Source organism: Oxyura jamaicensis, chromosome Z, assembly GCF_011077185.1.
Source record: "Oxyura jamaicensis isolate SHBP4307 breed ruddy duck chromosome Z, BPBGC_Ojam_1.0, whole genome shotgun sequence".
In the NCBI taxonomy this organism is placed as follows: Eukaryota; Metazoa; Chordata; class Aves; order Anseriformes; family Anatidae; genus Oxyura; species Oxyura jamaicensis.
In genome coordinates, this window is record NC_048926.1 from 38812499 (window position 1) to 38826547 (window position 14049).

At 41.1% G+C, this 14049-nt stretch overlaps 1 protein-coding gene across 1 annotated transcript in view; it reads right to left on the minus strand.

Moving 5' to 3' along the window:
- Positions 1-207: 207 nt before the first annotated feature.
- Positions 208-14049, minus strand: part of TMC1 (transmembrane channel like 1) — a 66123-nt gene continuing 52281 nt past the window's right edge. The window contains exons 15-20 of the mRNA XM_035309907.1: positions 8518-8585; positions 6750-6989; positions 5142-5267; positions 1654-1732; positions 1422-1557; positions 208-476 (exon numbers count right to left, since the gene is read on the minus strand). Of these exons, the coding sequence (XP_035165798.1) occupies positions 208-476; positions 1422-1557; positions 1654-1732; positions 5142-5267; positions 6750-6989; positions 8518-8585 (918 nt within the window). The remainder of the gene's footprint in view (positions 477-1421; positions 1558-1653; positions 1733-5141; positions 5268-6749; positions 6990-8517; positions 8586-14049) is intronic.

Here is a 14049-nt window from a genome sequence, read left to right on the forward strand (position 1 = left end):
CACAGATAACACATTTTTGCAATGTATTCAAACACAAGCAGACAGATATAATGTTTTCTCATGGAAACTTTTATGCAGATGAAGATTTATAATGAACACAATAGAATTCTGCACTTTAAGGAGTTTGTTTGGGGCAACACCACTCTTGCCTTCCTCAGTGTCCTTCACCATATCACAAAACACAAAGGAGAATTATGGACTGCCTCCTTATCTGTAGATTGGCGGGCCCCTGGGCATTCCTGGCTGGGCCCCTGGAAAGTGTGGGTGTCCAGGTGGATAGCCTGGTGTTGCAAACCCCCGAGGTCCTGGTGGCCGTGTCACAGCAATGGGTGGGGGAAGAAGGTTTCCTCCTCTGTTCTGCATTGGATGGTGGCCATTTGGGGCAGAGCCTGGATTCTGGAGTGTCTGAGAGGAACCGGCTTCTTGTGGCTGATCCATTTTCTTTGCATCATTGCCACTCTGTCCTTGCTTGTTATCTGAAATGTGTTAGGAGAACAGAGTTAGAGAATGAAAATGCAGAACAGAAATTCTCTATGAGGGAAAGGCTGAAGAACCTTGTCCACTCTAGCATATGATGGAAGGTCTGGGAGCCACCACATCAACAGTCTGAAATAAGGGACAATGCGACTTCATGATCCTTGCACCATATTTTCTCTCCAGTTCTTTCTGAAAGGTCCCAGCAAAGGAAGTAGAAGTATTTCCCAAGTAGCTAAATTCACTGGCAAGAAGATATCATCTATAAATGGTGACGAAAATCAGCAGTTCCAAAATCAAGCAGGCAGGTTTTGAGGCAGTAGACAAGCCTTCCATGTGGTTCTTCCACGTATCGTCATCCCTAATTTGCGTTTCTCTGCTAGGTTTAGTCTATACTGATTGCATGGCACTCACGATGGGGAAAGATTAGTAATATTCAGAGGAGAGGAAGCAGTCTGTTAAATCCTTATGGACCAACTGAAACCTGCCTGACCAAGTTAGACTTTCTGATGAGGGTTATTACCACACTGTCGTCTCACTGCACCTTCTACCATTGAACCTTAACACAGATGGCATATGCTGTCCTCAGCTGTCCAGGATGAAGGAATTATCAGGTTGAAAGAAATATCATCAGGGTGCATTTTTTTTCTTTAAATGATCTGTTATTGGATAAGAGGGATCACTGACATTCCGAGAAGGTTGTGACACATGTTCTACTAGTTTTATTACTTTGGTAAAAGGTGTTGCCTGTTTTGCTGAAATATTACAGCATTTCTGAAATTAGCCAAAAGAAGAAAAATGGACTGGATATGAGGCTAATGCTCATTATTCAGTATTGTGAACATCTTTCAAGAAATTACAGCAAAGGAAGCAGATAAGGTAGTGAACAGCACTGTGGTATGGAATAAAAGTATTTCTCATCCTGAGAAATTCAAAACTGTCCTTACCTTGATTTGGAGAAGATTCATCTTGCTCGCTTCCTTTTTGCTTTGTCTGTGGTGGTTCTGTCTCAAATGGATTTTCCTCTTGCTCATTTGACTTTTGTGCCTTTTGTTTATTTCTTCTTTTATTTTCTTCTGCTTGCTAATGATGGGGAAATAGAGAAGACATTTTTCACTAACCTGAATGTCTTCTCTAATAATCAGTAAAACCAAAAATCAACAATTCTTTATTCCTTACACTTTGTAGCTTCTTTTTAAGTTCCAAGTTAGCTTCCTTGTAGGATTTGGATGTAGCATTCAGATAATAAATACTCAAGCTGAATTTCAAGAAAAAGAATGCATCTTGTTAGATAATGATTTAAAGACTCTTTCTATAGCAATAACTACAAATGTGTTAATATTAAATCTGTACTTTTCCTTGTTCATCATGCTTAAGGACTAGCAGTATTTTGACAGTGAGTGGACAATGTGTTTCCTCAGAGTCTGAAGAAGGTACTCATTTAAAGGTGTGTGTGTGGGGAGGAACAGAAATAAATTATTCTGTCTTTTATATTCTACATTCAGTTTTACGGTAGTTAAGGAAGATGCTCAATTAAGCTATGTGTGCATGGCTATGGTGGATGTTTCACTGAATCTTTATAAAAACTAATTAACTTTTATGACACACTTTAAAAAATAGTAAACTATATTTATAAAAGCTTTTAAAGTAATACAAAATTCACAGAAAAAGACATAGGCAAAGAAGACATTTAATGCCTTCTTTGCCTCCATCTTCAACCCTGATGATGGGCTTCAGGACCCAGGGTGCCCTGAGCTGGAGGACCATGTCAGTGGGAATGATAAACTCCCAACCGACCTTGAACTTGTGAGGGATTTGCTGCTCCACCTGGGTCCATACAAGTCCTTGAGTCCAGATGGGATTCATCCCAGAGTGATTAAAGAGCTGGCTGACATCATCACAGGACCTCTCTCAATTATTTTTCAATGATCTTGGCAATCTGGAGAGGTCCCATTAGACTGGAAGCTGGCAAATGTTATACCAATTTTCAAGAAGGGTAAGAAAGAAGACCCTGGTAACTACAGGCCTGTCAGTCTCACATCAGTGCCTGGTAAAAATGTGGAGAAGATGATCCTTGAAGTTATTGAAGTGCACCTGGGGGACAATGCAGTCATTGGTCCCAGCCATCATGGGTTCATGAGGGGTAGGTTCTGCCTAACAAATTTGATTTCCTTTTATGATAAGATCACCCATCTAGTCAATCAAGAGAAACAAACTAGCTGATGTGAACTTTTTGGACATTAGCAAAGCTTTTGACACAGTTTCCCATAGGATCCTACTGGACAAAATGTCCAGCATACAACTAGACAAAAACATCATACAATGGGTGAGCAATTGGCTGATGGGCAGGGCTCAAAGGGTTGTGGCTGGCAGATGGTCACTAGTGGGGTCCCCCAAGGCTCCATTTTAGGGCCAGTCCTCTTCAATGATTTTATAAATGATTTGGATGTAGGACTAGAAGGTGTTTTGAGCAAATTTGCTGACAACACCAAACTTGGAGGAGTTGTAGACTCTGTTGAGGGTGGAAAGGTCTTGCAGAGAGATCTGGACAGATTGGAGAGCTGGGCGATCACCAACTGCATGAAGTTTAAGAAAAGCAAGTTCCGGGTCTTGCACATGGGACGGGGCAACCCTGGCTATACATACAGACTGGGGGAAAATACGCTGGAGAGCAGCCCCACAGAGAGTGATCTTTGCGTTCTGGTAGACAGCAAGTTGAATATGAGCAAGCAGTGTGCCCTGGCAGCCAGAAGGGCCAACCGTACCCTGGGGTGCATCAAGCACAGCATTGCTAGTTGGTCAAGGGAACTGATTGTCCAACTCTACTATGTGCTGGTGCAGCCTCACCTCAAGTAATGTGTGCAGTTTGGGGCACCACAGTGCAAAAAGGATGTAAAACTGTTGGAGAGTGTCCAGAGGAGGGCTCCAAAGATGGTGAAGGGCCTAAAGGGGAAGACGTATGAGAAGCAACAGAAGTCACTTGGTTTGTTCAGCCTAGAAAAGAGGAGGCTGAGGGGAGACCTCATCATGGTCTACAGCTTCCTCGCGAGGGGCTGGTGCTGACCTATTTATTCTCCTTAATCACCAGTGATAGGACCTGCGGAAATGGTGTCAAGCTGAGGCAGGGGAGGTTTAGGCTAGACATCAGGAAGAGATTCTTAACTGTGGGTGTTGTTGCACAGTGGAACAAGCTCCCCAGAAAATTAGTCACTGCACCAAGCCTGCTGGAGTTTAATAAGCATTTGGACTGTGCACTTAGTCATGTGGTCTAAGATTTTGGGTAGACCTGTGTGGTGCCAGGAGTTGGACTTGATGATCCTTATGGGTCCCTTCCAAATCTATGATTCTATGGTTCTATGCATAGGCAAAGTCAAATACTTCTAGAAAAATAGCCAAAACCATACGTTTTAATTTTTGGTCTAAATTTGGTTATGCTTAAATATATTGCATTACTTTTGTGATAACTCTATGAAATTAATATTTTTTACTCTCATGATTTAATTAGAGAAACTCTGATACGAAACCCTTTATTAAAGTAATCCGTAAGTAATTAATCCTCATTTGCTGTTGACTCTGCTTTGCCAGATTTTGCCTTGTCTTTTCCTTTTTTTTTTTTTTTTTTTCTTTCTCATTTATATTTTGGTATCTTTGTCTTGGATCCTTGCAGTATAGGAATCCTGCTCAGAGGAAGAAAAAAAAAATGAAAAAAAAAAAAAGTAGAAAGTAACTACATATTTCAGAGGACATTCTAGTCTTTCTGTTTTTCTAGCCAACAGTTAAATGGAACAAAATATGAAGTGAATTTTGGTAAAATTTCATCTCAGAATTTCATTTTGCTCACATAAAGTACTTTGCAATTTCCATTATATTCTGTAATCTTCTCTATATTTCTTGGCAATTCTACAATGCAGGGTTAAATCCCAGCTCATTTATATCTAGAATTAGCTTTTAGTTTAGCAGTATGCAAAAATTGTGATATACATGAACAGTAGTTTAAAATGTCGTTAGGAAGAAGGACTCAATATAGTTTTTGAGAAAAACTATTCAGGGGTCATTATTCTTTAACTGACTTATGAAAAATCCCTACTAGCCCTGTTCCATAAGAAGGAATAGGACTCGAGGTGATTTTAGGCAGTAGAGACTGGAACATCTCCGTAGTACATTTCTAGCAGCCTCTCTCCCTCTAGACCCAACAACATAGGAAAGGCACAGGCACTCGAGATCAGACTCACTGAAAGTTAATGAGAAATAGCTCTGCTTCATGGCAGTCACTGCTCTATGAGTTTTCTATTGAATTTGCTATGGATTTATGACATGTTGTTCTGTCTACTGAACAATTTGATCAAGGTCACAACAACTTCAGATCCCATAGACTTTTGCATTTTAATATTTTTTTCATTATGGCAGCAAGACAAAATAATTGTAAAAAAAAAAAAAAAAAGCCAATTTAAAAAAAAATGCTGAAAACAGCTGAACAAAAGATATCACATTTTGTGCAGAGACACATTAATTATTTTCAACTAAAAGACCTAAATTCTTAAGTCCCTCACCATGGGGGAATCAATACCATATTTAATCAGATATTCAGGCAGTAAATATTCAGAGTGAAAGAAACTGATCAGACCTTTCATTAAGCATTAAGGTTTCAGTTAATATTCTATACGTACACCATCAGTAATATAAAAGGTAGGATAAGTCCAGGGTTTGAGGCATAGCCAAATACCTTCCCAAACCAAGAAGGGAAGTCATGCTCCAGAGTTTCTGATATGACTTCGAACATTCTAGTTTTCCCACTGTTAAACAGAAAATGTGACAATATATCATATACAAATATTTTAGCAATGTCAATTCATTATTATTAATATAGAAGTTAATAACATCACACCAAACCAGGGAAAAGGTCAAAAAATACATTAGCATTATTTAAAATGTGATACTCTGAAACTAGCTTTAGTTAAAACAGGATTTATGTATTTTAAGGAGAAAAAATAGACACCAACATTTTTATCTCAGCAGCCCATAGAGGCATAATAAAGCACTGATATACTCCTTAAGAATAATTTCTGGTTCAGAGGAGTAGTAACAAATGTTTACATTACAGCTAATCAAAATAAAAGGTTCTCTGTTCTACAATTCAGAAAATTAAATAATAATGATAATTATCCTGGAAAATTTTTAAAATAATTAACCAGTTTTATAGGATTCCAACTTCAATTATTACCCATAATGAGAAATGTCACATAATTAAACACAGCCTATCAGGTGCTAATACTTACAAAGGAAGATCCTTTTCATTACTGGATCAGCAAGTTTGCAGACGACACCAAGTTATGTGCGTGTGTCGATCTGCTCAAGGGTAGGAAAACTCTGCAGGAAGATCTGGATAGGCTGGACCGATGGGCCGAGGCCAACAGTATGAAATTCAACAAGGCCAAGTGCCGGGACCTGCACCTGGGGCACAACAACCCCAAACAGAGCTACAGGCTGGGAGATGAGTGGTTAGAAAGCTGCCTGTCAGAGAAGGACCTGGGAGTATTGGTTGACAGTTGGCTGAATATGAGCCAGCAGTGTGCTCAGGCAGCCAAGAAGGCCAGCAGCATCCTGGCTTGCATAAGAAACAGCGTGGCCAGCAGGTCCAGGGAAGTGATTGTCCCCCTGTACTCGGCTCTGGTGAGGCCGCACCTTGAGTACTGCATTCAGTTTTGGGCCCCTCGCTACAAGAAGGACATGGAGGTGCTTGAGTGAGTCCAGAGAAGGGCTACGAAGCTGGTGAAGGGTCTGGAGAACAAGTCTTACGAGGAGCAGCTGAGGGAGCTGGGACTGTTTAGCCTGGAGAAGAGGAGGCTCAGGGGCGACCTTATCATGCTCTACAGGTACCTGAAGGGAGGCTGTAGCGAGGTGGGGGTTGGTCTATTCTCCCACGTGCCTGGTGACAGGATGAGGGAGAATGGTCTAAAGTTGTGCCAGGGGAGGTTTAGGTTGGATATTAGGAAGAACTTCTTTACTGAAAGGGTTGTTATTCACTGGAATAGGCTGCCCAGGGAAGTGGTTGAGTCACCATCCCTGGAGATCTTTAGAAGACGTTTAGATGTAGAGCTTAGGGATATGGTTTAGTGGAAGATTTGTTAGCGTTAGGTCAGAGGTTGAACTCGGTGATCTTGGAGGTCTCTTCCAACCTAAACTATTCTGTGATTCTGTGTGATTCTGTGATTCTGTGATCATTCACTGTGATGTGATGTGATATTAACAATAGGTGGATGTAAAATATAAAATACCTGAAAGGACCACAGTCAAAAGATGGTGGAATGGAGACTATGGTGTACACAGCGGGTAGCGTGGAGAGAAAGAGAATGAAAAGCAACATAGCCATGTAGAAGTTGTTTGATCTGGAAGCTTTGAATACCCTCTCCTGGGGGACATTGCAGCACATCACTGCCCAGCACTGCAGGTACATTGAAGTGTGGAGGCGGAACACATTAATTGCTGGAAGACATGGAGCGTAAAAAGACCCCATCCTAGAAAAACAAATAAACAAACACTTTGTAGTAGGACTTCTGCCTAGATATGATACTTATTTCCCCTTCTGATGTTCTTTGCAACATCACTGTGTGCACTGTTTTTCTTAAAATCTTGTCTTTTTTTTTTTTTTTTTTTTTTTTTTTTTACTGGTGTTGCCTCTTCTTGCTTTAAGAAGAACTGGAGACATATAGAAAGAATTTTACATACATGTTTTTTGTTTCAAAGCTCCAAAATTCTCTTTCTCTGTGAATGAGATAATCACTTAATGAAACGTTACTTTTATGTTTCTCTTACGTTACTCTTACTTTGTACCATTAGTTCATGCAGCATCTGTCATGTGTTTCATTTAAAAAAAAAAAAAATAAGAAAAAAAAAATTTAGGTGTTACTGAAATAATCTAGATTATTCTTTATTAATTTTCTTAGTATATTAGTACCATTTTAGGAATAATATTTTTGCTAAATTGACATTTATTTTACTTCTGTTACTATGGTTATTTACTGCCTTATTCCAATGAACTTACTGATTTTGCTAAATATCATTTTTTCCTTATTTTTTATAGTTGCCTGGTTATGACACTGAAGCAGTTGGGACCATTTTATTTTTATCTGACCATGTTTCCTGTGCCATGCTGACTGAAGAGCAGTTATTTTTAACTGCCTGGCCAAATGGTGTAGATATCAGGAATCTACTTTTTCCTTTATCATTGTTCAACTGATCAGGGCTGAGTCACCTTGTTTTTGGGTGACTCTGTTTTTCTCTTTATAAAATAGGAAAAAAAAAAAAAATCTGTGTGGTTGGAAACATCCTTGTAAGTATAGAGATGTCATGTATATGATAATAATATATCTTCTTCCTCTTTCTACATATCTTCAGTTAAAAGTATTGGTGGTTTATGAAGGCAGAAAGCACCTAATGGCCCTATTTCTTAACCACATGGAAATCAGTTGTAAAATACTCTACAAGTTCAACAAATTCAAACTCTAGGAAATTTATGGATATTGCCAAATTTGTATGTATAATCAAAAAAAAAAAAAAAAAAAAAAAAAAAAAAAAGATTTCTTGCCAATTTTTTCTCCGAAAAAAGCTATCTTGCCAATAGTTTATCAATACGGAGAAGACTTGCCAATGAATTGCATTTCAGTCACTTTGTGAGAACCAATAAAGAAACAGCCTTTGTAAGTGTACTCTCTCATCTCACAAAACAAATGCACACATACATACATCTCATCCTTTCTAGTTCTGTGGCAGTGCCAACTCACCAGCTGCAACTGAAACTCTTTCCATTCTGTTTCAGATCTGTGAAATCTGATGCATCTGGTCCCATAATCTTAGCTCAGAGCTAGTTTAGAAATTGTTCTACTGATTCCACTGTACCAGCATCTGATAAATATTGCTTCACACTGTCATCAGACTGAAACAATTAGACAGGATCCTCATTTCACAGACGCTGATAAATCCTGCAGTCCTGTGGAGAATGCTGACACACAAGGAAACACAAGAGACACGCTTTGCCACACCTACCAGATCATGCCTTGGTTAAAGATCAGTCCCAGTACATTCCCACTTATATCAAACTCTGAATATGATGGCTGAAAGAAATAACACAAATTTGTTCATTAGATTTGCACAAAAGATTTTAAGATGACTTATGCTAGATTAAAATTGTCATTTCCGATAGCAGCAGAATAACGGTATTGTATTGTAAAGGCTCTTGTATCAGTGAATCAATAAATAAAAAAATAAGACTGAAGGGAAACAGATAGACTTTAATACTGGCTGCAGAATTTTACTGAGAACACTGAATTTGAGCAATGACTGAAATGCACACATTCTTTTGTAGGAATGTTTGTGTGCATATGCACCAGAATAAAAATTTCTGGTAAGAAAGTGGCTCCAAAATTTTGGTTTACATTAAAATTTATGATTCAAACATATTATCCATTGAGTTTTACATTGTCACAATCTTTACTTAATAAACTGTCTTGGAAGAAAGAGTAATACTACAACATAGCTGGTGACCTGAATGATTCACCATAGTGGGTGGTCAAAAAGATCATGAATGATGATCCAGGTATTAATTACAGGGACAACTGACATGGGGAGTAATGGGCTTGAGATACAAAAACATTTCCTTGAGTCTGAATCAAAAAAAAAGATATTCTGACAAATTAAAGTCACAATTTCAAATTATAATATGTTGGGATATTTGGAGCTTCTACACTCTTTCTGCCTAGTTTTATGTATATATATATGTATATATGTATATATATATACATGCATATACAGATATATGCATGTATGTTTACAACAAATTGCTATATTTATGTTGTGTGTACTTATGAATCATCTTCTATGCCAGGAAACATTAAATAGACCTTCAACTAAGTATTAATTACTGATTATTAATAAAGTAAGAGTAAATAGTATTCAACCTGAAAAACAGTTGAATAAGGGGAGCTCTTTAGAACCATTCTTATGTAATGCCAAATAAAAGTTTCAGTTTTATTAACAGTTAAGTGGTTTCTACAGCATCAATGGTATCTATCAGATAAGCTGTCTTTGCAGAAAATGAAGGAAAGCTAAAGATGATATTTCAAATTAAAGACTATCAATAATATGGAAAATCTGGGTACGGCTCATTGAAAGACTCGTTGTTTATTATAAACTCTAATGGTGTAAAGTATTCGGAAAATTGGCACAAGTAGTTCTGTAAGATCAACTTCTTTTCTTTTATTTATTTTTGTTTCGCATGGAAATCAGCACAAAGTTTCTAGGCTCTAGCACTGACTCTGATTCCTTATATATCTTCACACCCTTTCCTTAAGTAGCACTAGCTAGTGGTACTTTTTCTGTACAACGACAATACGTCCGTCATACATTATGAGCAAATGTGACATTGGCACTTTGAGAACAGTAATATAACATGGAAATAAGGTGTCCCCTCACTGCTGACCAATCGTTCCATGGCTTCTCTTAACTGTGATTAAACCCTTATGTACAGGCTGTAAGGTTTAAGGTGGTTAAACCCTTCCATATGGGCCGTAAGGTTCACACTCACTACTTAATACTTCTCTGTACATTCTTTACTCTGTATGGAATCATAGAATCATAGAAAAATTAAGATTGGAAAAGACCTTCAAGATCATCTGGTCCAACCATCGCCCTACTACCAATGTCACTTACTAAACTATGTCTCTATACACCAGGTTCAACCATTTCCTTGAACACCCCCAGGGATGGTGACTCGACCACTTCCCTGGGCAACCCATTCCAATGCCTGACCACTCTTTCTGAGAAGAAATATCTCCTCATTGTTTTAATTGTTGAGTAGAGTAGTGCTCTTTGTTTAATTATTTGTTTTAATTGATGAAGAGTAGGGGCATGACATTTCCATTTTTCTACTCACCAGGGACATCGCCTGAATGATAGGACTTTTCAACTCTGATGGAGAGAGGCTTGGCAACTATATCAGCCAGTTCCCGCAGGACCCTGCGATTCATGTCAACAGGTAAAAATGGACTTGTACCTGTTTAGATTCATCAGGTGGTGTCAAAAGTGCTCTTCACTTACAGTGAGTGGGACTTTGATCCCCCAGCCTCCATCTACGGTTTCAGGGAAATTAAGGACTTGGGAAGCCCATCTACCAGTGCAGATGGAGGCTGTAGAAGTTATTGAGTACCTCAGCCTTCTCCATGTCTGTCATTACCAATTACTCAAATATAGAAACTCATTCCTGATATAAGAAATTAGCCACCTATAATCACTTACACACTACTATTTTCACCCCTCAGTCTATTTTCACAAATGTTAAAGGTGCATGGTGCCCCTCGGGGACTCCTCCTGTTACCCTAGCACAGCAGCCCAAAGGAATTTGGGTCTTCTCTTGTGCTTTTTCCCAAGGTTCTGTGCAGAAGGGATGCCACCTCTCTCAGAAGGGCTGCGGGATGTAAAAGAAACATTCACACAACCCCTGAGAATCAGCAACAGAGTTCTTTATTGCTGGGACACCTTGCAGATAAGCCTGCAGGACGTTCATGGTGTTTGGCGGCTCCAAGCTAATGTTTGGGATGGAGCCTGATGGACGAGTAGGGAGCTTGCCGGGCACTCCTGCGATGCAGCTGGTGCGCTCTGATGGAACAGAGCAAAGACATGCCGATGTAGTCTCAGGCCTGATCTGGTGGAGGTGGATCTGTTCCTCCACATCTGGTGGATCCAGCTCCATGGGCTCCAGGAGAGCAGGATAGGCAGAAGGATAAGCCAGTCCTTGTCCAGGACTGGCCAAACGGGATGTCTTTAATCCAGAATGTTTTCAGATGGAAGATGCCCTCACATGGAAGAAGAAGGAGGGTTGGGTGGGGCCGGGGGCGCCCCTTTTCTGGGGCTGGCTCCCCCGGGCTGTATGGATGGATGGGTGGCTAGAAAGAATGACGGTATCTGTACAGCTCTTAAGTCCAGTCACTTAATTAAGGCTTTCTTGTATTGGCCTTGTTCTATTGATTAAATAACTGTATTGTGCTCCATTAACTTCCCTAACAATTACAAAAGAAAAAAAAAAAGAAAAAAAAAAAAAGTCTGAAGTGTTAATGGCAGAATGACTGCCTCACAAACGAGATCAGTTCTGGGGCAGACTCATTCTGTGACCTGGGGCATTGAAGCATGCAGTGGGTTTTCTGCTTCGAGGTCGCTAAAGAGAGCTGCCAGGACCCAGCAGCCCTTGTGAAGATGGCTGACAAGGCTCAGGCAAAGCCAGAAGCACCAGTCCTCATAGAAAGGCAGCTCCCGGGGAGCATGACTTTGGAGTGCAGCAACCAGGGTGGGCAGTCAGGGCATGGTGCGGTCATTGGCCCAGCAGAGAGTACAGGGATGACAAGCAGAACTGTTCATTTTGTGTTCTGGGATCAGCAGAGGAAAGGCCTCCTACTGAAACAGAAATGGTGTCCACCCACTGAGCCTGCTGGTCTGAGGCTGAAACCCACACAGGTGGCAGCAACTTCCCCAGGCAGATGCCTACACCCAAGCAGACCTCCTGAAGATCAAGAGTGGCCCAAACCCTCAGTTCCAGAGAACTCCAGTCTCTGAAAGCCCAGGGCCTGAAGGTACAGGTGGGTGTCACGGGTGCAAGTGTGCCCAGCTGGATGAGTTTTCCAAACAGGTGGCTCTGCTGGGAGAAGAGCTCTCCAGACAGCATAGCATTCGGGAGCCTGTGTGGGAGGTTGACAAACGGTATTATACATTGACGTGGTCCAAACAACAGCTCTGTGTTAAGTCCAGGCAAGGGGAGGGTAAACAAACTTCCAGTATTGAATGAACACATATGAAAAACTCACAGGACAAGGGAGAGTGGACCTTTTTCTCTGATCAGAGTTGGAGGAGGCATCCCCCCAGTTCCCCTGAACTGCCCCAGCACAACAGGCACAATATTCTAGGGCAGGAAGGAGAAGACTCTGAGAGTAATAATAAAGACCTCAGAAAGGCCAGCCATAGGGATCTCAGAAAGACCAACCACACAAAGTTGGCTCAGACTCCCACCTGCATCAGAACCAGTGCCACAAAGGAGGCATGAAGGGTGTTAGTCATTGGAGACTCCTCTCTGAGAGGCACTGAGTCTCCCATTTGCCATCTGGACAATCTCTCTAGAGATTGGCGCCCATATTCATGGTACTATGAAGATGCTACCAAGTCTGGTGGGTCTCAAGGACTACCACCCCTTCCTACTTTTTCAAGTAGACTCAAACAATGTTATGACAAGGAAGCTCCAAAACATCAAAAAAATATTTTATGTCCCTTTGAAACATGTTGAAGGGATCAGGCGCACAAGTAGTGTTCTCCTCTGTCCTCTCAGTTGGCAGCTGGGGCACAGGAAGAAGGAGATGAACAGACTGCATGAATGATTGGCTGTGAGGCTGGTGCCATGCCCAAGGTTTTGGGTTCTACAACCTTGAACACAGTTTTGAGAGACGAGGCATGCTGATGCTAGACAGGGGCAGTTGGCTAGGTGGGGCAAGAGTGTTTTAGGCAGTAAGCTGGCTGGGCTTCCCAGGAGGGCCTTAAACTACATGCAGTGGGGGAAGGAGATAGAGCTCTGAGTGAAGAAAGAATACCTGAGAACACTATCACTCTAAGTAACAATAGGGAAATACTCATGAACTCTCCCAGTGCAATCAGGAAGGGTTCTAGAAATGTGATATGACTGATGGGCCAACTGAAGTGCCTTTACGCCTGCGAAAGCAGCATGGGAAACAAATAGAAAGAGTTGGAAACCATGGTGCAATTAGACAAATATGAGATGATTGCTAGCACAGAAACATGGTGGAAAGAATCACATAACTCAACATTGGAATAGAGGGCTACAAACTCTTCAGAAGGGATAGACGGGGAAGGAAGGAAGGGAGTGTTGCCCTCTACATTAGGGAAGGGATTGTTTGTGAAGATATGCCTCTGGGAAACAACCAGGGACAGGTCGAGAGCTTGTGGGTGAGAATTAAGCACCACAACAATAAAGGACAGCTTGTGGTTGGGATCTACTACAGGCCACCTTATCAAGGGGAGCCTGTGGATGAGGCATTCTTGCTTCAACTACAAGAAACATTGCATTTGCACACTCTTATCCTGACGGGACCAGTGGTGTTCCCCAGGGTTTAGTGTTGGGGCTCATTCTCTTTAATATCCTTATTGATGATTTGGGGGGGGGGAATTGAGTGCAACTTCAGTAAGTTTGCAGACACCTAGTTGGGAGGAAGTGTCAATCTGCTGGAGAGTAGGAAGGCCCTGCAGGTGGACCTGGACAGGTTGGGTGAATGAGGAGAGGCCAATGGGATGAGGTTCAACATGGCTAAGTGCCAGGTCTTGCACTTTGGCCACAATAACCCCATGCAGCACCTACAGGTTGTGAGGAGAGTGGCTGGAAAGCTGTACAGACGAAAAGTATCTGGGGGTGTTGGTTGATGCTCACCTGAACATGAGCCAGCAGTGTGCCCAAGTGGCCAAGAAGGCTAACAGCATCCTGGTTTACATCAGGAATAGTGTAGCTAGCAGGACCAAGGAGCTGTACTC